The 26,286-nt window shown below is 34.1% G+C and overlaps 2 protein-coding genes and 1 pseudogene across 2 annotated transcripts; 1 reads left to right on the top strand and 2 right to left on the bottom strand.

Annotated features, from left to right (window-relative positions):
- The first annotated feature begins 2,439 nt into the window (after positions 1-2,439).
- LOC143617568 (acetyl-coenzyme A carboxylase carboxyl transferase subunit alpha, chloroplastic-like) lies at positions 2,440-7,336 on the top strand. Its single transcript, XM_077090083.1, has 10 exons — positions 2,440-2,813; positions 2,893-2,967; positions 3,700-3,807; positions 3,889-4,049; positions 4,156-4,270; positions 4,362-4,516; positions 5,041-5,092; positions 5,182-5,250; positions 5,686-5,763; positions 6,124-7,336. Exons 1-10 carry the CDS (start codon positions 2,478-2,480, stop codon positions 7,210-7,212), a joined length of 2,238 nt encoding a protein of 745 aa, XP_076946198.1. The 5' UTR covers positions 2,440-2,477; the 3' UTR covers positions 7,213-7,336.
- Positions 7,337-8,162: 826 nt separating this feature from the next.
- LOC143617569 (putative anion transporter 3, chloroplastic) lies at positions 8,163-13,949 on the bottom strand. Its single transcript, XM_077090084.1, has 8 exons — positions 13,159-13,949; positions 11,527-11,753; positions 10,555-10,906; positions 10,151-10,195; positions 9,836-9,982; positions 9,374-9,511; positions 8,618-8,651; positions 8,163-8,511 (listed from the first exon to the last, which is right to left on the bottom strand). The coding sequence occupies exons 1-8, from the start codon at positions 13,582-13,584 to the stop codon at positions 8,342-8,344; spliced, it is 1,539 nt and encodes a 512-aa protein (XP_076946199.1). The 5' UTR covers positions 13,585-13,949; the 3' UTR covers positions 8,163-8,341.
- A 7,664-nt stretch (positions 13,950-21,613) lies between these two features.
- On the bottom strand, positions 21,614-25,253 carry LOC143617567 (receptor-like protein 7; annotated as a pseudogene).
- Positions 25,254-26,286: the final 1,033 nt, after the last annotated feature.

Below are 26,286 nucleotides of genomic sequence, written 5' to 3'. Positions count from 1 at the left end.
ATGTTTACTAGTGTAATTTGAATTTATTCTAGGGTTAGATTAAAATATAAAAAATAGAAGTATAAGAAACAATCTAGTTCACTGATTTTGTATTTGAATGGTTGTAATTAATTATTTAGGGGAAAAATTGATGGAAATGACATAAATAAAATAATTCATATTTGTTTATTTCACTTCCTATGCAAAACGTATGTTAATTGTCATGTCACTTAAAAACGTCAATAACTTTTTTCATACAATATTTTCTTTAAAAAAAAGTCTTCATGATAGCAAACGTTTTTTATCTGTAATATGAGTATCATATTGCTATAAAAATTTAATGTTATAAATGAGTTTGACTAAATAAACAAGTAGCCTTTTAGAAGATAGTAGTTAGTGTGTTAAAATCTAAATAAAGCTTGATTATATGTAGATATCATTATGAATTACCTGGACTGCATTGTGCTAAAGAAAGTTTGGTTATTGTTAGATCCGGTTTCACGTGCTAAAGAAAGTTTGGTTATGTACTTACGCTATGTGTAGTGGATGTGTTACAAAATGAGGCGATTTGCGCCATGTGGCGCCCAGTCAGCAAATGATAGGTTTTTGTTTTTGGGGTATAATGGTGTTGTAGCCCTACACACACATATATATATATATATCACACTCACAAACATATATAATATTACTATATATATACAAAACAAGCAAGCGAGAAATAGTTCGCCCCCCCTATCGCCCCACAAATCGCCCGGGGGGGGGGGGTGTTTGCGCCCCTACCCACCCAATATAATCGCCCAATACGTTTGGCCTTATGTATAGATCTAGTTGCTGGTTGTCATAGCTAATTTCAAGGTACATTAAAGACGCTTACGAAGAGAATGAAAATGCCTATACTAGCTATTAGTTTGGCTACATTTAGATATTGTTATGAATTTCTTGGTGCGGGTTGTTCTTTTCTTGGTGTTCTTGTAAAGAAAATGCATGCGTATTGTTTTACATATTAAAAGATAGCTTTTATAAAATAATCCATATTTGTTGACCCTCTCTCTAATAAACTGCATAATTTTCGAAAAGTGACGCAAGAAAAAAAGTCATGGATTCCTCCCCGAATGTAATTTTTTCATCAAGTGGCTACCTCATGATGTCTGACCAGATTAAACCTGACGTGTCAATCTCGGGTCTACACGTTAAGCTTAATCAAGTATCAGTAACCGGTCTTTGTTTAAAAAAAAAGTTAAATTAAAATCCAAATTTGTTGAATGGATTTGACAAGTGTAAATAAGCACCAAACATTTGTAAACACGGTCGAACCATGGCTCAAACAGTTGTTCACCTGCCATGATAGGTGGCTGTCTTAAATCCCATAAGAATTAACGAACATGAACAACCCACTGACGATCATTTCTATGCTCATTTTCTTGCTTCATAAGTCCCTCATTTTATCTCTTTATTCGTCCGATCACAAAACCCATTTTCCCATTTTATAATCTTTATAGAGGTAAGTAAATTCATCTGGGTTTACTTCATTTTTCACTTTCTTGATTTCTTCAAACTCTTTTAATCGATGAATGCTTGATGGGTTTTCATTGATTACGTAATCTTGTTTAGAATCAAGCTGATAATGGCATTTGATACTGTAATGCTCATGTTTATGCTGTTTGATTTGTCAGAAATTGAACATAGATGCATAAAGTTTGGATTTTTTAAACTTGTTTATTAAGTTACTTTAATTTCTTATGGCCTTTTTCATTTGCTATAAAAGAGATAGTGTTTTGAATATGGTTGAACCCGAACACGGTACTAGGATCGTAAACGAACAGGATTTAAGTTCGTTTATGTAGGATTATTACAATTTACTCTAGTTTTAATAGCGCCTTTTAGGCCCCGCATATTGTTGTTCCGGTTTATTGCTAATTGGTTTTAGCTTAGTTATGTTCGTTCGTTTAAGTTAGTGTAGACTCATATATATTGCTAAAGAACAAACATAAACAGACACAAACATGTTTATGTCAGACACGAAATGAACCCGAAAATTGGCCCGAACTCAAAAATCGTGTCAGACATGTAAACACGAACATGACATGCATATTCGCGGGTTGACACGAACATGGCCCGTTTGACTGGAAAGTTAATTTTATATTGTTTAACTTACAATTTTACAACAAAAAAGGTACAAATTATATAAGTCAATTACATTTTAATTACAAAATTTTATGTCAATTTCCTTTTAGTTTTTAATTTTGGCATAAGATACCCAACCAATTTAATTTATTACATAAAAACATTTAAAATGAAAACGGGTTAAATGGGTCAACCCGTGAAACCCCCCGGTTTTGACACGAACACGTCCCGTTTAGCTAAACGAGTTTGTGGGTTCGACCAAAAACTGACCCAAACCCAACCCCCTAATTTGGTGGGAGGTCAACAAAAATGCTGAGTTTTACTAATATTTTCCTTTTCTTCTGGTTTATTAGGGCAAGATTTTGAATCTTGAAATGGCTTCAGTATCTCAATCTTCAGTTACATTTTCCGGGAGTTTGTCGTCTGCCACATCAGCTTCTGATCTTCTTCGAAGCTCAATTAACGGTGCACCGTTAAAAACATTAGGAAGAGGGAATGTGGGTCCCACCAGGAGAACAGGGTTAAACATAATTGCAAAAGTTAGAAAAGTGAAAAGACACGAGTACCCCTGGCCTCAAGATCCGGAGCCGAATGTTAAGGGTGGAGTTCTTAGTCATCTTTCACCGTTTAAGCCTTTGAAGGAAAAACCAAAGCCCGTTACTTTGGAATTTGAGAAACCACTTATGGACTTGCAGAAGAAAATTATTGATGTAATGATTTTTAAATGTGATCAGTTTGAAGTGTGACATGTTGAAGATAGTTTAAAAGTCTTGTTTTTGATGTTTTCAGGTGCAAAAGATGGCTAATGAAACTGGTCTGGATTTCAGTGATCAAATAATCTCTTTAGAGAACAAGTATCAGCAGGTGAAATTACCTAATTACCCTTTCATTTAACCTATTTTGAAGGAATTATAGACCTCTTTGTTAAATATAAGTATTTTTTTGGAAGACAACTAGACAAGGAATATTTTATAATTGAAGTAAGATATAAGATTATATGCTGGTAAACGAACCGTTCGAGTTTGTTCGTTTAACTTTAACCGAACAAATTATTGAACTCAAACAGTTAAACAAACAAGGTTTTCTTGTTCATGTTCTTTCGTTAAGAAAATGAATGTATTTGTGTTTGTTTATCTCCGTCCGTGAATAATATAAACGAACGGTTCACGAACGTAAACGTACGAGCACAACTGAACATAGACGAATGAACGTAACTGAACTAAAATTAATTAATTGTAAATGTGAACAACAATGTGTTGGGCTTACAAAGTTTTTATAACTAGACTATATTATAATGGACCTAAAAAATATAATTGAATATACTAACGAACGCAAAAGAATGAACTTAAACAAACGTAAACTAATGAACATAATGAACGGACATAAACGTTCATAAATGAATGAACATTTCATTCACGAACATAAATGAACGAACAAACATGTGTTCATGTTTGTTCATTCGCTTATTATATAAAGGAACATAAACGAAAATCCCGCCGAACATTTCACTTAATGTTTAGTTTGTTTACAAGATAAGGATCATATACTTTTTGTCAATCTATCATTTATTCTAACGTTTATGTATATCTTTTGCAGGCTCTTAAAGATCAATATACACATTTGACTCCAATACAACGAGTCAATATTGCACGACACCCAAACAGACCAACTTTTCTTGATCATGTCTTTAACATTACCGATAAGGTAAGGTTTTGAAAAAACGATGTTAAAACCTTATATAACTTTGCATGACAGAATACCCTCTAAGTATTATGAAATTTACAGTTTGTTGAGCTTCATGGTGACCGAGCCGGATATGATGATCCTGCAGTAGTGACGGGTATTGGAACAATTGCTGGAAGGAGGTTCATGTTTATGGGCCATCAAAAGGGTAGAAATACCAAAGAGAATATTCAAAGAAACTTTGGAATGCCCACGCCACACGGGTAAGATATTTAATATTATTAAATATCACATAACCAGTTTGAAATGCGCATGCATCCCAAAATCATAATATTGTGTTGACCTTAAATGTTAATATGTTTGTTGTAGGTACCGTAAGGCGCTTCGAATGATGTACTATGCAGATCACCACGGGTTCCCTATTGTCACATTTATTGACACTCCAGGGGCATTTGCTGACCTTAAATCAGAAGAATTAGGTCAAGTATGTACAAACCACATGTAACTATTATTATAATTGTTATTAATTTATTGTTGTTGTTAAACATCTTAGTGGTTAATACATTTACATGCAGGGTGAAGCGATTGCACACAATTTAAGGACTATGTTTGGTCTTAAGGTGCCGATTGTTTCCATTGTGATGGGTGAAGGTGGCTCTGGTGGTGCTTTGGCCATCGGGTGTGCTAATAAGTTGCTAATGCTTGAAAATGCAGTTTTTTATGTCGCAAGGTGACTAAAGTTTTTACCTTTTTGATGCATGCCACAAAAGTCTAATTGGTCAACCTATTTTACAAATAAATTAGAGTGAAAAAGCACGTAAATGAACCGAGCCTTGATATTTTATGAAATCTGGTCAGTTCTTTTGGCAATGTTTCTAATTATAGCCCTTTCTCCAAGCTCTTAGGGGTAAAATTATCATTTAAAAAAATTTAACAATATATATAACTCCTGTTAGTTGAAAGGATGTAATTTGTAACAACTTTTCAAATCTGAAGTTATAAGACACAACTGCAGGCTGACCTATATAGCTACCAGACACAAATTGTAATTCACTCAATGTCTAATTGGTTATCTTTTTAATCGTACTTAACATTTATGTTACCACCGTGTTTAACCTTTAAAATCAGCAATCAAGATAATCTTTATTAAAGTAGGAAGCTTTTGTAAAAATAAAAGTGTCGTTTCTTAATTGTTTTTTTAAACTTTTGTTACTTGTTATTTATTTTCTTTTTAACATTTTTTTAATGGTATAGCCCAGAAGCATGTGCAGCTATTCTGTGGAAGACTGCAAAGGCCTCTCCAAAGGTGGTGAAACAACTATTTTTTGTTATTATTTATATATATATTATTAAATGATTGAAAGTTATGTTGTTGTTTTTTTCCTTTACTTATAGGCAGCTGAGAAGCTCAAGATCACAGCTAACGAGCTTTGCAAGCTACAAATTGCTGATGGGATCATCCCTGTAAGATTCTTATTTTTTTTCATGTGCGGGCTTACTTAATTTGATTCGGATATATGAATTATTATCGTAAACTATTAATTATATTTGAACCAAATAATAGGAAGAATAAATTAAGTATTAATATGATATTTTATGAATTAGTTAATTAGGAATTTTGACTTTTGAGTAAAGGAGAATTTGATATATTTTAATTTATTTTTAAATATATAGAGTTATGAAGTATGCTCTTTCAATAATTTTCATAAATACATGACTATTAAGGATCCAATTAAAATGATTAACATCAAACGTCCCATTTACTTATGAACGTGTAGATTTAGGTTGTGTTTTATCTCTATCGGTTATTTCAGTTTGGTTTCGTTGGTTATCCAGGTTATGGTCCGGTTATTTCAGATTCTTGCACACCCCTAACAATCTTTTATACCATTATTTCAGGAACCACTTGGCGGTGCACATGCGGATCCACAATGGACCTCGATGCAAATAAAAAATGCAATTCTTGAATCAATGGATGTGAGTATATTAACTCCGTTTTGTTATTAAATAAAGCCCTTTTATTATGGTTGTTGTTGTTATTATTATTATTATTATTATTATTATAATTATAGGGGTGGGATCCAGTATAAATAAAATTAACCTATTAAACATAAAAATAACTAGTGTAATTACAGTTTTGAACTAGAGTAATTATGTTATAAAAAATAAAATAGCGTAATAATAAATACTCTACTTCAAAAGACTTCAAAAGGTATAGAGTAATAATAATTTCACTAGTGTTAACATAATTACTCTAGTTATACTTACACTTCTCACGATAAAAGTCATTTGTATTTGATCCATACACTATAATTATATATTTTTTTATTTATACAGGAGCTTGAAAAGATGGGAACAGAAGAATTATTAAAACACAGAATGCTCAAGTTCCGCAAGATTGGCGGATTCCAAGAAGGACTACCCGTTGACCGAGAAAAAAAAGTCAACATGAAACGAAAAGAAGAACCAAGACCTGGGCTTATTTCAGACAAAGTGTTACAGGATGAAGTTAATAAACTAAAAGAACAAATCTTGAAAGCAAAAGAAACATCTTCAGCAAAAATGGATCCAAACGGTTTAATTGGAAAACTGCAACGAGAAATCACTCATGAATTTGTAGTGGCAGCTAAAGCATTAGGAATTGAAGAAAAATTGAATAAGATGCGTGAAGAATTTGAAAAATCCGGGAAGGAACAGTTAACTTCTGTTGAAATTGAGCATATTGAAAATTTGAAGAACGAGTTAAATGGTAATGTAGAAAAGGCTCCTAATTTTGCAAGGCTGAAGTATAAGGTAAACTTGTTAAACGAAGTAACCAAAGCGAAAACCTTTGCCGAAAATTACAGAAAGACACTTCCTTTAAAGACGAAAGTCAACGAGAAGTTCAAAGACGTTTTGAACAAGTCAACCTTGAAACAAAAGATTGATTCTTTAAAGGATGAAATCGACAAATCTGGGATGTCTTCCATTGAAGAGTTTGATCAAGAACTTAAAGAGAAGGTTCTAGAAGTTACAGAACAAGTTGAATCCGAATTCATAAACGCCCTCGAGTCTTCGGGCGTTTATGTTGCTTCAAAAGTTGGTCAAACTACAATGTCTGAAATTAAGGCTCAAGTGGATGAACTTAATGCAGAAATCAATCAGATAATTCAAGATGTGATCGAATCAACACCGGATTTGATGGGCAAAGTTGCGATTTTAAAGTTGGAGATGGCAAAAGACAAAAATGCCCCTAGTAAGGAATCAAAGGAAAAGATTAAGGGTTTACAACTGCAGATTAAACAAAGTGTTGCTGATATTTTAAGTTCTGCAGCGGTTAAAGAGAAATATGAACAATTGCAGGCTGAACTTTCTGAGCTTTCGGGTGGATCGAATGGAACGAATGGAAGTTTGATTAAAGAACCGAGTTTTTCGTACCCCTTTTGATTTTGAGTTTGACTTTGACTTTGACTTTAGAGGTCAAATTTGTTGTTAATTTTTAAGTTTAAATTTGGTGTTTTTTTAAAACAATTTAATAGGGGAAGAAATTGTTATAAATATCATAAAACTTTTGTTTCATTTTCGTTTTGAGGAATGTACTTAGAGGTTGTATGGATTTGAATTGGGATTATCTGATTATTAGACTTATAGTTTGTAATAATAAATTTTTGATATTTGGTTGAACATGCTCATGTTAGAGAAATGCTAACCATGTATTCAAAAATGGTACTGATAATAATATGTATAATCACCTTTAGGTGGTATAAAGGCTGTTATAGTTAAATATTGCTAAGGTTCTATTATAAAAATAAAAGGTTAGGCAGGCTCTAAATTTATTTATTAAAACTAATTTCAATTAACAAAACTTAATTATATCTTAATTCATAAATTAAAATGTTATGTTAAAAAAGTAATAACTTTTCAGACGTGTTACATGTAACATATATCATATATGTATGAAAAGATAAGAATACAAAAATATCGGTTTTAGTGTTGATTCGATATAGTTAATTTAGTTAACATATACACATAAATATAACCGATATGGTTAATTCAATTAGCGTATACACATAATTATAACCACATCATATAAATCAGCTATCAAAAATGATAGCAGAACCATGTAAGCCAGTTAAAAATTACAATCTAACCATCAATTGTCACATTAGTTTAATTATTTTGATTTTGTACTTAGAGCCGAGGGTCTCTCTGGAAGCCACCTCTTTATTCCTTTGGATAGAGGTACGGTGTGCCTACATCCCACCCTCCCCAGACCCTACTTATAGCTTTGCTGTCGGTGGGATTTTACTGGGTATGATTGATTGATTGATTGATATAATAATAAAAATCTTCTATGTATAAAGATCAGAAATAATTTTACAAAACAATACAAAAAGCAAACAAATATCCGTATATTATAAAAGGCTCCAACCTTGATCTTAACACAGTTTATACTTTATACACAAAAGAATCACTAAACTTGACCTCCCTCCCTATCAATATCAATAAATACAATTGTTGCAACAACAGATTTTTGAATCATTTTGATCTTTTTCTTTATCCTTTTCTAGTATAACTAAAAGACTCGTTCACCCGTCGCAAAAATGTTCCAAAATATAGCTGTGACGAAATACAGGCCCGCTGTAACGGTTAAGAAAGCTTGAAATGATCCCAGCCATTGAACAAAGTAGCCTGTCCCAATTGTGCTTATTATTGCAGCCAATGTTCCAGCAGAGTTTGAAATTCCTGTTTTTTCGCAATATTTGAAAGATAATATCAATTTCTGAAGTACTTAAATACAACACACGCACACACACACATGCATATGGTATAATATTTTGAAAATACATACCGTGAAGAAATCCTGCGTATTGCGGTGCAATATCCTAGTAAAATAAAGAAAAAGAAGGAAGAAATAAGTTTCAGAAAGATGCGAATACATAAACACACGTAACATATAACATTTTGAAAATACATATTGAAGCAAAACTATTGGTAATGGTTTGGTTTAGTTTCAAGTTTCAACAGTTCAGTCTCGATTTCAGTGATAAAAATTCGTTACTTATAGTTTGACTCACAGTTTGACCTAAAAACCGGACCGTGAACACCCTTAATTAGTATTGTCATTCTAGTAAAAATTAAAAAAAAAAAAAAAGCATCAGTTTGTAAAAATTGTGGAGTTGGGCGGTATTTGATATTCAAAAGCGGAATATCTTTCGAAAAAAGAAAAGAGTAAACTATGATTTCAGTCCATGTGGTTCGTAAAATAACCCTTTTAGTCCAATAGTTACTTTTTTTTCTTTTTCTAGTTGCCCCTAATACCCTTCTCCAATCAAAATACACAGTGTTAAACGCGTGGAGTTGATAGAAACTAGAGCGAAACTAACGAACCAAGAAAGCCAAACAAAACACTATTGGACTAAAATGGTTATTTTTAATAAACCACAGGATGAAAAACCTTCATCTGAAAAGGGTCCAATTTTGACTTACGAAGCAAACGGTTTGACATTTAAAGGTTAAATATTGACTTTGCTTTGAAAGGCTTTAGAGTAGTGAAAAGATAATATTAATAAAGAAAAGGTAAATATTAAATGGAGATTAATCTTACTTGCATATTTAACAGGAATCCAGCTTGACTGAAAGAGCTCAAGCTGAGTGCAACTGTGATGAACACGGATGCAATCGTTGCTGTTGTGGCATAATTTAAGCAAAGAAGAGCCAATCCAGGTCCAATGAAACCAATTGACTGCAAAATTCAGTTAGTCAATAATTATGTCAGATAATGAGAATTGTAATAATCAGATGTTTGGAGTGTGATAAATTCTGATTATTTTACATGTTTGACTAATTTTGATTATCCTCAGTCATTAGCCAAAAATACTAAAATATGTTTTAATGTAGCGGCTTCAATGTAACATATTACTTGAAACTTAAAAGTGATTATCTGACCAATGTAAGCACAAATTGTTTCTCCAAACATTAATAGTCTGATCATTTCACCCTCTAGGATGCAACTTTCTGGTCCAAAATAAAAGAATAAAATTGGTGTATATTAATAAATGAGAATTACCTGCATGACTTTTCTGACAAAAGTCAACGAGTAGCCTGCTTTTAGTAAATAATCAGAAGCAGCACCTGCAACATACCCTGAGAAAGCCATTGTTCCCCATGGGACTGCACTGAACCAAGCTGCTTGCTTCAAGTTTACATTAAACACCTATTTATCACACACACAAAAAAGTTGATATAGAATGTTCATAAACTAATAACTAAGTTCAAATCAAGAGCAGAAAATGTGTTTTGAGTCCCGCCCATTCTGAAGGCATTATACATTATGAAATGTAGCTCAAGAATAAAATAAAATACTAAAGGAATAAACACTTACGGTTTTAAAATAGATAGGCATCCATGAGAGGAGAACAAAGTATCCCTGAAAATATACGAAAATGCATCATAAATATTTGAAGCAATAAGAATAAACAAAACCATGATAAACAAATAAGATTAATTTAATATATATATAAGTTCAACATTTCATAATATCATTATTACCCTGTCAAAACACTAAGAATATCATTTTTACCCTTTCAAAACACTAAAGATATCATTTGTACCATTTCAAAACACTATATATACCATTTTACTGTAAATGATTTCAGTGTATTTACCACGGAACACATAGATATGATATTTTAGTATTTTAAAACGATATATACGATATTATGAAATGCGGAACCTTTAGATGAATGTATAAGAAGTTACCCTTTAAAAAAATAATAATAAACTCACCCAGTTGTTAGTAACATTAGCAAAAATGATGGCCCACGTGGGCATTTTCGATAACAATAAGCGTAATGGTGGGAGTTCTCCTTTCTTTAGAGGAGGAGCATTTGACTTCCCCTCTTGAATTAGCCTCAACTCCGAGTTGCTTATTGAATTACTTTCTTGCGGGTCATTTGTGATCCGAACGGTCCACGTTGTTAGCCATAGAAGCCCGAGAGACGAGAAAAGATAAAACGGGCCAGAAAGCCCAATTGATGACATCATTATAGGTGTTAGTATCAGTCCCACAACATTACCAAGGTGAAATCCACCCATAGATAAACCAACCGCTGTAGCTCGCTCATTACATGGAAACCACCTAAAATAATTTATATAAAGGTATTTGAGTTATTATTACTTAATAATAATAATATTTGAAAAGGTTATATAGTTTTCAATAATACGTTTTATTATTTTTTTATTAAAAAGACCAAAATTCTCTCATGTGCAGGGCACATGACTAGACTTTTTCTTTAACGCCCGTTAGTGCAAAGAACGAAACACGTAAACAAATTTGAATACAAAGGACAGTTTGTATTATTTCCTTACTTTAAGGGCGAAAACTGTAATTACTTTAAATAAAATAATCTATGAGGTTTTATGCAATACTAAATACAATTTCACCTTTGGTTCGACCTGTTTAACTTGTTTCTTTTGAACTTTATTTATTTATTTTCATAACTTCACCCTTAAAATAAAATCATGGAGTAGTGTTTTGTAGTGTAAAAACATTAAAAAAAAAGTTTTTGTCATAATATCTTGGATCTTCTACCGGCTTCCTGTCTTTAGAAATAATATTATTTCTTTGATTACCAAAACATTACTTTCTTGGATTGTGACATTATTAACTAAAAAGAAATGCTTGCGAAACAACTTAAATGATCACTGACATGAGGGGGGAGTGGATGAAAGTAGTAAGCAACGAAGAATAATATTTACCTCGATAAAATGATGTTCATTGAGGGCATAGCAACACCTTCAGCAAGACCAAAGAAGGCACGGACAGCTAAAAGGCCTATCGTTGAATGATTTGCAGCCCATGGAGTAATAAGCGTGGCTAAAGACCACAAGAATACACCCCAACCTATCACTCGTTTCCCGCCATATTTGTCGACTAATGCTCCGCCAATTACGGATGAAAAAATGTATCCCCATAAAAAAGACGACTATCATAAAACAATCACATAAATGTTGGTTAGTTTTGGATGCTTAAAAATGAAGTAAAACCTGCATGAAAAAGTTTACTATAACTATTGATATTTGTGGGTCTATATATCTCCTTCTATCTTTAATGAGGCGTCAACACGTTATAGGTTAAATTAGTCCTACTTTCATATTCATTTGAGTTTCATCATCCGGCTGTATTTTTAGACAAAAAATGGTACTTATGAAACAAATATATACTTGGGGGGACTATAGAGTAGTTTTTTAACATTGGGTGTCAACAGAATTGTATTTGTTGATATAATAACGTAAGTAATGAAATAATATATACAATCTTGACCTTTCAAGATTTTCATGTACAACAAAAAGTAAGGGTAGGTAAAGAGGCACTATGAGTCCTTAAAAAGTACACATATATAAAGTATTGGTGATGTCATCACAACTTGATTTCAACTTGCAAACCTATTTTTCATATTCAACATGGCTGCTAATGATTTTTGTTTTCAAATTTATACAAAGTCTACAATAATATTTTGGTTTGAAATATTTATGATGGGATTAATATTAAGTCTCAAAAACTAATCTTAGTCATTTGACTAGCAAACAAACTTTTATTAATGCAATATTTATTTTACTAGGATTAATGGACCCATATATATCAGATCTTGGCATATTCCTCAAGTGGATGCAGCAACCTTTTCAAGTCCCAACAACCACAAAAGATTGAATCTTATTCTCACCATACAATTGACCAAAAAAAAAATTCACCAAGCATATTGCCAATATTTTTGTCAAAAAAGTTAAAATTTGTGGGTAGATTCCAACTCATCAAATAGGACCCAAATTCACATGTTCAATCTTATTAATCTAAAGCCAAACACCCCAAATCTATACCAAGGGACAACCTAAAATGTAAAGCCTAACACAATGGTATTAATCCCAAAATCCGATGCATGATGCGCAATGCGCGAAGTACATGCATCACGTAGCGAGACGTTCATTATTAAAAAAAACATCAAAAATATATTTATGAATACTATTTTAACTTAATAACTTTTAACACTAAAATATAAGATATTTTTGTCATCTCCTGTCATATTCTGCATAAGATGCCGCACCATGCATAGGATCGCATCGGATGCGATCTCATCACCATATCGTGCACACGCGTGCATCTTAAAGTTAAAACCAAGTCAGTAAGTCAATATCATTTGCTTATAAACTTTTAACACAAATCATCAGGTACACTTAGATTTTGAAAGATTATGAAAATTTAAAACATAAATCACCTATAAGCACAGACTGTGATTTACCTGATCCCGTTGGTTTAACCTTACCGTAACAACTCAACAAGTCAAAGCTAACAATAAAAAGAAATAATAATAACAATAATATTATTATCATTACCTGTACTATACCCAAAAATGAACTGCTCCATCCATGTTTAGCAGCAAGAGGAACAATAGCCACAGACATGACAACTCTATCAGCATTACACAAACACATGACACAAGCCATCAAAGCCACCACCTTTAATCTTTCCGGCAAAGCAAAACTACCCTCATGCCCTCGTCTCCCGAATAACCCTCTCTCTATTCCCTCAGCCGTACACGTCACCACCAACCCACCAACCCTTCTTCTTCCACCGCCACCCACCACCGCCTCTCTGTTCTTCACACCGCCAACCGACGTCAAATTCAAATCACCCCATTTCCGGTCAGAATTAGACCCAAACCCGAAAAGGGTTTTCCTAAAACGGGTCGAATTCAAATGAGTATCCGTCGGATTTGAAGATCGTCCACTCAATACGGCGGATTTAAAACCGGCTGCCATGGCGGAAGCTGCGAAATTGATCAAATTGATTGATTGGTTAATTTAATTAGTGTTGCAATGATCAAATGCAGCTACTAAATTGTTAAATGTGATTGCGGCCATTTATGGAAGAAGAGTTTGAATGGGGGTGGTGAATGGTGGTGGCATAAAATAGGAGTTTGGAAGTGGAGGGTATTTTCGTCATTTGGTGGAGTTCACATCTGTATCCAACACGACTCCGACGTGGCGAGAAGTAGCTGTCGAGTAGTACCAAACCAAACTCTCCCAAGCCAACTACTCCCGTGGGTTACCGGTTATAGCCGGTAATTTTGGGTAGGTGCAACCGGGTGCATATTCATACACACCAAGAATTTTTTTATTTTTTATTTTTGAAATTAGAAATGTCAACAATGAAGTTTGAATGGAAATAAAAAACGAGTTTCTTAGATATTGCAACGAACACGCTTATTTGCCAACTATTAAATTAAATATATTATATAGTATATTTAATAACCTATAGATTTGTTGTATGATTGATTATTGAACGATTTTAATGTTAGAAAGTTAGTTGCCTATTTATTTGGTAAGTTGGGGTTTGGATAGCATTTTCCTTTCTTAAATATAGAAAAAAAAACAATTTTATTTTATTACCTAATATACTCATTTCAAAGCAATTAATCTATTACCTAATATACTTCTAATTACATGTCCCCAAGTTGGGTTTTATGAAATCATGAAAACATTATGAATCTTTTATTTAGATAAGAAACCATGGGTTTAGCCGTTTAAGAGCATTTTCATCGTATCCTTCAAGATTATATTGAAGTTTGATGACCAGGATCGATAAACAAAAACGAATTTAGATCATAAGCTCGATCTTTGTAATTCTCATTAGCTCGAAAAATTACAATGCATAAACTCTTCTCACTTAATGATATAACCCACAAGCTCGGGTATATATACTAATTTAGATTTCAAAACCCAACTAGACTAGAATACAAATACCATAATCATATTCAAATACTAATTGGTAAAAACAAATCTAAATAATAATTAATTAATAAATTCCTTGTTTTCCAAGTCATTGGCTCGACTTGTTCACCAAGTAATTTATTCCATGTAAACCAAGTCACGTGCTTAACTTGATAAACAAGACACGAACTCATCATAGGCTCGATGAGTCGGCTCAACCTGCCTCATTGACTCGAGGACGGAAATTAAGTCCAACAATCACCCCCCTAATTTCCGACTTGAAATAGGTGGTCTTTGACTTTGAACTTGTCTCCTTTGACATGCTGTTTTGACCCATGATCTTGACTTTCTTGGCTTTCACAGCCATATTGGTCTTCATCATCTCGGTCTTGATCTCCAGGAACTCATGTTGATCCATGACTGTGTTCTTTAGGCTCTCCCAAACTCGACTACCTCCGTGACCTTGTCCCCGACCATTCGCTCGGTCGTATGAACTCACACATCCATTCCTTTGGTTGCGATACTGGTCAGCTAATCGAGCGAACATCAATCTTCCTTGATCTTCTTTTGTTCCCGAATCAAAACACGAGCACATATTTTAAATCAAAACTTAGTCATCAGAACCAAGTTGGGTTTCCGAATTGGAGTGTGTTTTTGTTAACGCGGGTTAGTCTAACCTGTGTCAGTGGTTCTTTTCTGTCCGGCTGCAGCGATCGGAATAGTGAAAGGGTTCGGTTGATCGGATTTTGTAGCAGGCGAAGGTTCCGTTCTCTTTTCTTTGGTTTCTTGTTGATCGGTGGATTAGTTTTACAAGCAGGCCATAGATTAAGGTATAGAAGGAGAAAAGGAATTCTTTACTGTGATTGGTTGTGTAGGTAAAAAGTCAGAAGGTGATAATTTTGGTGCTCACTTAATGATATAACCAACCAATCACAGTAAAGAATTCCTTTTCTCCTTCTATACCTTAATCTATGGCCTGCTTGTAAAACTAATCCACCAATCAACAAGAAACCAAAGAAAAGAGAACGGAACCTTCGCCTGCTATAAAATCCGATCAACTGAACCCTTTCACTATTCCGATCGCTGCAGCCGGACAGAAAAGAACCACTAACACAGGTTAGACTAACCCGCGTTAACAAAAACACACTCCGATTCGGAAACCCAACTTGGTTCCGATATGCGCCGATGACTCCTCCTCAAGCCACCGCTCACACCGATCTCCGTTAACTCGATTATCGATTTCTTGAACTTGGCTCTGATACCAATTCAAGTTCCGTATCGATAATCAACACACAAACTAAACGAATAACTCGCGTTTATATTAATCAAAAAATATCACTCTAAAAACTGATTACAAACCCTCAAACCCTAACTCGGTTTGACTCTTGATGAACCCTAACTCGGTTACACCAAACTCACTCTAGATGAACCCTAACTCGGTTACATCTCATGTGTGATTCTAGATGAACCCTAACTCGGTTACATCTCATACAACACAATCTATAATGTCTAACCATGACATGTTTATATAGGACTAACCTAACTTGCTAGTTAAGACTTACCAATTATAATTACAATACAATTAGGAAACGTAACCACTATGACCTGTTTGTCAACATTGGTCCTTCAAGTTCACTGACTTGTAACTTGTAGTCTGAAATTACTTCCAACATATATGAGAGAAGTTTGCAAATTATAGAGTGGAGTTTTAAGTGGTTGTGATTGTAAATTATAAGGGTGAAGAGAGAAAATGTAGTTATTTTTTTATAAATTTGAGGGAACAAAGTTTGCCTTTATTTATTTTTTGATATTTGTTGAATTGGTTGTGACCAGAGGAGAGAAAAAATTGTAATTATAAAAATATAAAAAGAATATTATTTAATTGAACAAAAGATAAAAACATAGTGTTTTTTAGTATAATTATAAAGATTGGGATCGGCGATAACTCATGATGTTATTATTAGTGATTAAAGTAAATAACTAAAGACAGTTTTTTTATTTACATAAAAATTTTTTAACCAGATTATATTATATTAAAATCCCATAAACTTTATGAAATAAGTGATACACAATGTAACACAACAACTAGATATGAGATATGTGAATGGCATGGCCTCCTTACGTAGATGTCATCCTCACTACCAAACATCCCAACCATTATCACACAATCATCATTATCCGACGATCCATCGTCCTATGACAAAGACCTTCCTTCATCTCCTAGTCCTCTTTCCATCAGTTCCACATCTCAAAACCTAACTCGTCAAATCACCCTAGGCTGCCCACCTCCTTGCGCAACCCTATTGTCGATATCCTTGGAGCACTAACTCCATATCCTCAATGTAGTCTCCTACTAAAATGACCATTTCAGTGTGTTAACACACAAATAGTTGTTATAATGTTAACTTGGTTTGTTTTGTAATTTAAGGATATGAAAGGTCAGGGCCGGTTTCGAAAAGACGAATTTTTTTTGGGGGGCTAAAGACGAAAATTTTTTTGGACCTTTAGTAAAGGGAACATTTTTTTGAGTTTAAACAATTTAATTTTAAGTGGACTTACTTAGTTATGATTTGAGTTGTATAAAAAACTTGTGTATAAAAATAAACATAAAAATGTCTCAATAAAGACTAAAACTCACAACCTCTTGATTAGATGTCATAACTCTTTGCCACCAAACCAAGCTAGTGATTATGAAATTATGTTGAAACACTGATTATACATATTTTTTTTTCATAAAAATACATATAATATTTTTTTTTAAAAAAAACTTTTCGGGTCTAGCGGGATGTTAGGCCTGTGGCCGTCGACTACCCGGCCACACCCCTAGGTCAGGCTTGTGAAAGGTTAGTTGTTGTAGACAGTTGAGTGGCTAGCTTGTATATTGTAGATAGTACAAGGGTTGGAATACACATGCTTGAAAGCTAGAGGACTAGTTGTACTTGTGAGAGCGTCAAACTTAAAAGAGTATGAGGGTGTGTTTGGGATTCCTTATTCAAGTCCAAAAGGACTTCTTGTAAAATGACTTATTAAATATAACTTTTCAAAAAGGAGTTTTCAAAAAAAGTGTTTGGATTAACTTATAAACAATAAGTCAATAGGTGATAAATTGGTGTTAAATTGATAGTGGTAGGGTTTAATTGATGGTGATAGGGATAGTTGCAGGGGGTAAATTGATGGTGGTAGGGATGTAGATGAGAGCCATAGATGTTAAATTGGTGTTAAATTGATGATGGTAGATTGGTAGGGATGTAACTGAGAGATGCATGTGCTAAATTGATGGGGTGGCAATGTGTAGATTGAGAGCTTCAAGGGTGCCTTCTCACCAAACCCAAAAGTTCATAAAGTTAGGATTTTTTAACTTTAAAAAACTTCATTTTTACACTTGCTTAGAAGTTAAAACCCAAAAGAACTTATGGGTTACCAAACATCTTTTAAACTATTAACTTCTTTCAAAAGTTAATAAAGCCAAAAGGAGAGTTCAATAAGGAATCCCAAACACCACCTAAAAGAAGAATGTGAGCTTCAATATTAGTTTTTCTAGGGCAGTCATTCTCGAATTTATAATCTCCCTTGCAATTCGCATACGTATTTTTCCACCACTTTTTGACCCTATTTAATCCTATCCAAATTAAAATATTCGGGTTTAGTTCAGGTCAGGTTAATCAAGTTCATGCATTTTGAACACCCCCTAGTCCCATGAGTCAACAAATTAGAGTTTTGGTTACTACGTGAGTTGTCTTGGTTCCATAGATAGTGTTGAAAGGTTTAAGATTAGAATTAAGATGTACACTTATTTTGTATTTTCAAACCGTGTGCTCTTATAAAAATATTCACAGGAATTACTTACATTTATATATTTAAGACATGGTGTTAGCATGAGATACAAAGGTTTTTTTAAGTTAGGGATTCTAAAGGTTTTTCTAAATCTAGGAGTCTTTTTAGACGGAGATATTGGGTATTGTAATATTTATTGAGCAAGGATTCATATTATTTAGTTAGAGTTTGTTGAAAACTTGATTGTTCATCGTCGCCAAGACTGAAGTTCTTGGTGCATGGTGATAGAACTTCAACTTTCACTATTCGAATTAGTATTAAAAGGCTTTACATCTTGATTGGGCTCCTGGCCACTTTTACAACATAAACTTAAAAAACACAAGTCTTCAAATATTTCAAAAGAACATCTTAAACAAAGACAATCTACTTACTAGTTTTCTTTACCTGAAACTAGGTGCTGTTCAAAAAGGTCGGGGCTCGTGGCTCGCGGCTCGCTCGAAACTCGCTTGAAAATAGCTCGAAAATAGCTCGGCTCGAAAAAGCTCGATTCTAAATGAGCTCGGCTCGACTCGGCTTGATTTCTAAATGAGCCGAGTTTGAGCTAGGGTCAGCTCGGCTCGTGGCTCGACTCGTTAGCTCGGCTCGTTGGCTCGTTTAGATTAAACCCTAAATTTTTAATATATATATGTAATAATATAATACCAAGAAATAAATAAATAAAAATTATACATATATTATGCTACTTGATATAAATTTTATATAATATGTATGTTAAAATTATATTTTTTTTGTATTTTATATATCAAAATTTTAAAATATAAAATAAAAAAATAATAAAAAAAATTAAAAAAATTAAAGGAGCCTGGCTCGACGAGCTCGAGCTCGGCTCGAACTTTAAACGAGCCGAGCTCGAGCTCGAATTTTCAACTCGATAAAGAAAATGAGTCGAGCTCGAGCATGCTCGATTAAGTTCGAGCTCGAGCTCGAGCACACTCTAGCTCGACTCGACTCGGCTCGCTTACAGATGGTTAAACAAAAAGGCTAACTACTAAAGTTGGTTCACAGGTTTAAATAAACGTAAGTAAAAACAGGTAAAATACACTTTTTGTAAATTATGTAATATTGATAACACTACAACATAAAGATGTATTTGCCACGGATCTTGGCTACGGAAAAAATACGTCGCAAGTTTTGCTACGAAGTAGCTACGAATTAGCTATGGACAAATTTTGCAATGATTCAGCTACACATATTCCATTGCAAAAAAAAAATCCGTAGCAAACATGAGAAAATAAGTATAATAAAAATAACTTCATAAAATTAGTAGCAAAATCATGAACATAAATATTTAAAGATTCAATAAAAATATTAGTAAAATCTATAACAAAATCCATAGCAAAATTGAAAATATAAAAATATTAAAAAAGTATTTAAATAAAGTTCGTGGTAAAATTCATAGCGAAATCAAGAGGCTTTTTTTATTGAAAATTTTTTACGTACAAGAGGCTTTTTATATTTTTTATTTTTGTATAGAACGTTGAACATTGATGTGTTATTAACGATGGTGTGCAAATTTAATATGGTTGCAGGTGCAATAGTTGGAGGGAAAAATAGTCGAGTTGAAATGGGAAAAAAATACCGGAGTTGAAACGATAAAAAGTAGAGAAACATGCTATCTTAGAAATAATTAAAGAAAATGCGACAATGTTTACTGAAATGAATGAGAAACTAAGTTAAGATATATGGGATATGTTTGTAAATTAAATTATAGTTTTACTCGTAATTCATTTATGAGTAAGGATTATCTTGCTGTACATATGATTAGAGGTCATTATCGACAGAGGAACTTGATGTTGGATGACGTGACCGTGCTAAGATTGATTATATGTTTTTATTATGTGGTTAATTTATGATAAACACGCTTGTTATAATTGTGGGACATTAAACCAAAAAGTGTTTAGAAAGACGTAAATGCTGATAAACTAATAACATTGTTGGTGGTCTTCACCTTTTTCTCGTTTAGTTAAAACACTTGGCACCCATTAGGTTAAATGCACAATAAAAACTAAGCCAAGCTATAAACCAGGAACAAATGCAAACAATCATAGACAAGACGGGTCTGCACGAACTATTGTGGCTCTTTTCTTATTAATCAAACTCACGAACGAAAACTTACAAAGAAACAAAGACATCGACTAGGGTTATATAGGAATACTCTTCCTTAACCCATATGGGAACTAGTAAACTTATTTGACTCCAATTCAAATACCAAGTCCATGTGGTATGCATTAACGCTAGACGTTAAAGCTGATTTGGTAAAGGTTGACGAGTGGGACACTACTCCATTCATGGGTTAAGTTAAGGAGCGTTGCAAGCTAGGTTAAAGTGTGAACGGGCTTTAAGATCCTCTACACTGACACACAATAATTTAAATATTGCTTTTAAATTAAACTGAGTGAGGGTTTACTGACTTTCCTTTAGGTGAGATAGAGCAAAAAAGATAAAGCGAGTGAGGTTAAGTGGCATGAATATATACCATGTGGCCTAACCTTCAAACTTAAAATAAACCAGAATAAACTTATAAATAAACTCTAATGTTATAGCGAGGGCCACTTCAAGACTTCAAAGTAAACACAACAAAGTCAAATAGTTTGAAACACCAATGTTGACTAACTATTTACGAAAACTTTTAAATCTGATTATAGTGTTTGAATAAAATACTTTCATTAAAATATATTTAAAGTGATTTAGCAACTTAAACGTATAATATAATCAATGTTATGTTTCAAAGGTGTTTTGTTGTTGCATTTTAAAGTTGCTAACTGCTAAGGTTTATATATCATAAGATCTACGGTTTACAAGCATAGTTTGTGTCCAAATTATCTCCAATGTCAAAACAAGCGGCAATCAATCTTGATCCAATTGAAGAACATTCTCAATTTCAGTTCTTCAGTTTGAATATTGAAGCTAGTGTCTTTGAACCCAAATGCCATAGATTTGTTCTTCTTTTCCTTTTTTTATTTTTTCTTTTACCAAAATATGTTGGTTGAAAAGAATAGCAAGTCAATATTGGTGTTTAATTCGACATGTGATAACTTATATCTAATAATAATAATAATAATAATAATAATAATAATAATAATAATAATAATAATAATAATAATAATAATAATAAATTACTAGTAAGCTTTTCAAATTTATAATTTATAACATATAATCAAATTCCTGTTTATAATAACAGTATTAACAGCTCAAATATTATCTATACAGATTGAAGCACGACATTTTTCTTACCTCATTCTTAATCTACATACAGACTGAAATATATGAGAAAATATTTGAAGGAGACTCGGTTTTGACGAGGATGAAGGCGTACTGTGAAGATGGTGATACTTGTCTTGGATCAAAGAATGTGACTTTTACACCATCAATGGCTTGCTTCCTAGACCGTATTCATTTCTAATGTTTCTTTCTTCTTATTATATATTTTTTTTCTGTATTGTACAAACCTTAACACACAAAATGAATACCTAGAACCAAAGTGATCATCTTGAAACCTTTTGTTTCATGTTTGTCTACTTGTACCAGGATGATAACCCTTCCATATAATATATAAGACTGATATAACAATTAATGATCCTGCCTCAACTGCCATCCCATAGAATATGGACTGCCAATCATTTCCATTTTCAGTTTCTCTGGAATGTGCTACTTTTTCCGTTGAACTAGAGCAGTTTCTGTTCAACGGGAACCCACACAATCCCTTGTTTCCTAAATAGGAATTAGCCTCAAAAGTCTGAAGTTGGCTGCCTGTTGGAATGCTTCCTCTTAATTGATTGTATGACAAATTTAAGGTTGAAAGAATTTAAGGCGTGTGAGTGCATATGGGATCTCTCCGGTTAATTTGTTCCACGACATATCTAATGATTCCAGCTGCCTCAAATTTCCATAAATGGTGGGATGGAGCCTGAATTCATTATGTGATACATTGAGAATATACAACGCGTTGAGTCGGCCAACCGTGCTTGGTATTTCCCCTGAAAAATTATTGTTTGAAATATCAATGGATGTGAACAATGTCAAGATCTTCACTAACTCCATCTCGAGTCCTTTCGCTGTGACTGTAACCGCATCTTGATAGTATATATTGCTAAGTTGCAACACGCCGAAGCTAAGGTGATTCTTACTTGGTAAATCTGCATTCTCATCAGTCATCATAGCACTCCATTGCAAGAAATAATGTTTTGGGATGAACCCGTTTAAATTATTGAAAGCTATTTCAAGAATCTGAAGTTTTGACCAATTACTTTGTTGGTTTCGATTGCAACCCACATATCCATGGAGCTTGTTGGATCTCAGAACAAGGACACGCAAGTTGGTATTGTTACCCAAAGAACATGGATACGTGTCGTTTATGTTGTTCTTTCCGAGGTTTAACACCTCTAGCACCTTGCAGTTGACTAAAGATTCTGGAATCTTTCCTTCTATACCATTCCAATGCAGATCTAGAGTGTTCAACTGGCAGTTTCTAGGAAATGTATCCTTAATTTGACCAGCAAGACTATTATTTCCCAGGTTTAGTTCCCCAAGATGACTGCTGCCTGATTCAATCAAACAGTTTGGTATGCTTCCTTTTAACCAATTGTTTGACAGATCTAGATCCTTTAGGTAGGAAGCATTGCATATGCTTTCCGGGATCACTCCAGTGAGTGAACTGTTAGAAACCGAGAAATATAATGCAAAACTTAGGTTTCTTCCAATGCTTTCTGGGAGTGAGGAATTGAAAAGATTGTTTGAATAGTCGATGAGCGCAGCAGTTTTTGGTGGAATTGGAATCAGCCCACTGAGATTATTGGAATGCAGGTCGAGTACATTAAGATTGGGAAAATAATAGGGCTCTTGGAGATCGGTTAAACGGTTATGAGAAAGGTTCATATAAGAAAGACTTCCATTTCCAACTTCCCATATCCAAGTTGGTATCTGTCCTTCAATCATGTTGTTTGAAAGATCAAGATAGTTCAATCTTGTTTGGTTTCTTAGATTAGGGAACTTATGAACTTTGCAAGAAGCCAACTTTAAAGTTGAGAACTTGGGGAGGCGAGAAACAAGATTGATATCATCACTCGTTATAATCGACAAATTATTGAACGAAAGATCAAGAGTTAGGTTTTTCAAATGATCTTGAAACTCTATGGTTCTTATGGTCCCATTTAGTTTATTTGATGATAATAAAAGAACACTAATCTTTCCAAGTTCAATGAAAGATCTCGGAATATCTCCTTCCAGTTTGTTACTACTCAAATCAAGTGTATCCAATGAGGATAAAAATGAATTAGTGAAGTTAGCAAGTAAACCATCAAAATTACTATTGGAAAGCTTTATTTGTTGCACTTCTTTCAAGGAGAACAAAGATGAAGGTATACTTCCATTAAAATCATTAAATCCTAAATCCACATAAACAAGATTATGAAGATCTTATAAGTGGGTTGAGGGAATGATACCCGATAAACGGTTCCATGACAAATCAACATGGGTAAGATTCTTGCACTTTTGAAACGATGGAAGTTGCCCAATAAAGTTGTTTGAAGACAAATCTAGGTACTCCAATAGGGTGAGTTTTTCCATGGATTCAGAAATTTTTCCACCGAAATTGCTCCTCATAAGATCAATCCTTGATAAACGCTTCAGATTTCCAATAGATTCTGGTATCTCACCAGAAAAGTTTGTGTTGCTGAGCACTAAACTTTGAAGTGATCCGTTAATAGGGAAATCAGCCAAAGAACCGCTAAGATTCATGTTAGCCGCTAAATCAAGAATCTTTAAACTCTTCAACTGGAGGACCTTTTCCGGAAATGTTCCAATCAAGTTACAAGCAATAAGATCCAGAACTGTGAAATTCTTGAAATTTGCAAAGAAGTCAGGAACTGGACCGCTTAAATTGTTGAGAGCTAGACGAATTACAGAAAGTGACTGTAATTTCTCAAGCGAAATATCTAAAGGACCTGAAAAATCACATTCTGACAAGCTTAAAACTTCCAAATTAGGTAAAGACGAAGATAAACTCTGGCTCCAATCAAATTTTTGTGATGAAATATTCACATTATCTAGATAAAGACATCTTAAGTTAGTGAGGTTTTGAACAAGTGTGTCTAGATTCGGGTTTTCAAGTTTTAATGAATGGATAGTGTATGAGAAAAATGAAGAAAGATCAAGAACTTCTAGACTTCTGAGCTGTGATAATTCTATAGGAATCTGACCCGAAAAACCTGAATTAGATAAGTTTAAATACGATAAACTTGCTAAACTGCCAAATCTTGAAGGAATCTGTGTGAAGTTGAAGTTATTTGCAGAAAGATCCAGCCTTTGAAGATTCTCCAAATTGAAAAGAACACTGGAATCATCAATTCCAGCCGATATTGCTTCGTTGCTTAAATCTAGACCAATAATCTGACCGCTTGGGTTGCAAGTGATACCTTCCCAATTGCAACAATCTGTGGCATTTGGGTTCCAAGAAACCAGTTTTGTTGAAACAGAAGAATTAAATTGCAGAGTGTTCTTTAACTGATACAAGATCGATTGTTGGCTGTTTTGACATTGGCCAGAAACCAAAAACGCGTCATCCCGAAAAAGGATAAGACAAAAGGGTATAAAATAAGTCTGAAAGCAGGGTTGGGTTTTCATTATGAAATTAAAAATGTTAGCAATTGTAAAAGGCAAAATGTTTATATTTTCTACTAACTAGTATAACTAGTAAGCCAACATGATGCTTGGCCAAGTAGTTTCACTAGGCAATGTGCAACACATGATTTGAAATATTGACTTTGCCGTTTACTTTGAAGTCTTGAAGTTGACCGGGACGGGCACCTTTCATTACAGCCTAGCTTAACTTTTATTGTGATTTGAGATCTTGAAGTTGGCCTGTTGTACCTATTAAACCAAAGGGAATTGCCTGGTTTACTTCATATTTTTTTTAATTAAATTTGAAGATTTTCATTCATCATGCATGCAACATGTTTGTTTTTATGCTTCAATGAAAGCCAATTACTTTTTTTTTCTTCAAATCTTTGATTACTTCTTTCATTATATAGAAACATAGATATTACATCAACATAGCAGGTAGACGGGCAACAAGCTGCGCCGCCACCCCTTTCTGAATTGCAAACCCTAACCTGCTAAAGACATACCCCTGCCCCTTTGGAGTCGACACATTGCTATGCACAACCCGTTGGACCCTAGTTAGGAAACGGATAGCTTCCGGTGCCAAGGAGCCAAAGGTATCAAAAGCCAGAGGGACAAAAACATGTTGGTTCTCTTCGCAGGCTTTAGCATGTTTCTCCACCTTCTTCGTTTCAGCCCTTTTCATTGCTTGCCCAGCTACAAACCCATTATCACTCAAACCAGCTAAGGGAGATACCCCTGTGAGGTCAACACAAGCGTGTTTTCCCCCGACCCAACCAAAGACGAGCAAATCTGCCGGTCGTAGAGTGGATCTCCCTTCCGTGGGGTCTGTAAGGAAGTTTATGGGGGCTTCCTTTTTAGCTGATATCCCAGCTCGCCTTAAGATGTCCCAAAGAACGTCCCGCACCCAATCATGTCGGTATTTGAACCCAGGCATCTCCTTGCAACGAACCGCATGCTCTCCGAATTTATCCAGGCAAGCCTTACGGCAGATCGGACATGTTTCGTCTTCTGGGTACATTGGGACCATCAAACGGTACTTAAGAATGGCCCTATACTCGACCGCAACCATGCTTTGGCCCAAGCCATCAATCGGGATAACGGTCAGAAAATCTTGGGCATGAGGACCTTGTAAGCATTCAATAACCGCCTTCTGTCGGGGGGACAATCCAAAAACTTCTCCCAGGCTCTGAGCGATTTTGCAAAAAAGGGTATTCGCCAAAGTTTTTTGAGGCTTTGGTGGGGCGGTGTCCATATTAGAGAAACCGCCAATGTCAAAGTCTGGGAGAGTGCCATTTA

Source organism: Bidens hawaiensis, unplaced genomic scaffold (assembly GCF_021521415.1).
Source record: "Bidens hawaiensis isolate Kalapana, Puna unplaced genomic scaffold, B.hawaiensis_p1.1 tig00055689_1, whole genome shotgun sequence".
Classification (NCBI taxonomy): Eukaryota; Viridiplantae; Streptophyta; class Magnoliopsida; order Asterales; family Asteraceae; genus Bidens; species Bidens hawaiensis.
The sequence above is the reverse complement of the archived record's forward strand: the minus strand, read 5'-3'. Positions and strand labels throughout refer to the sequence as shown.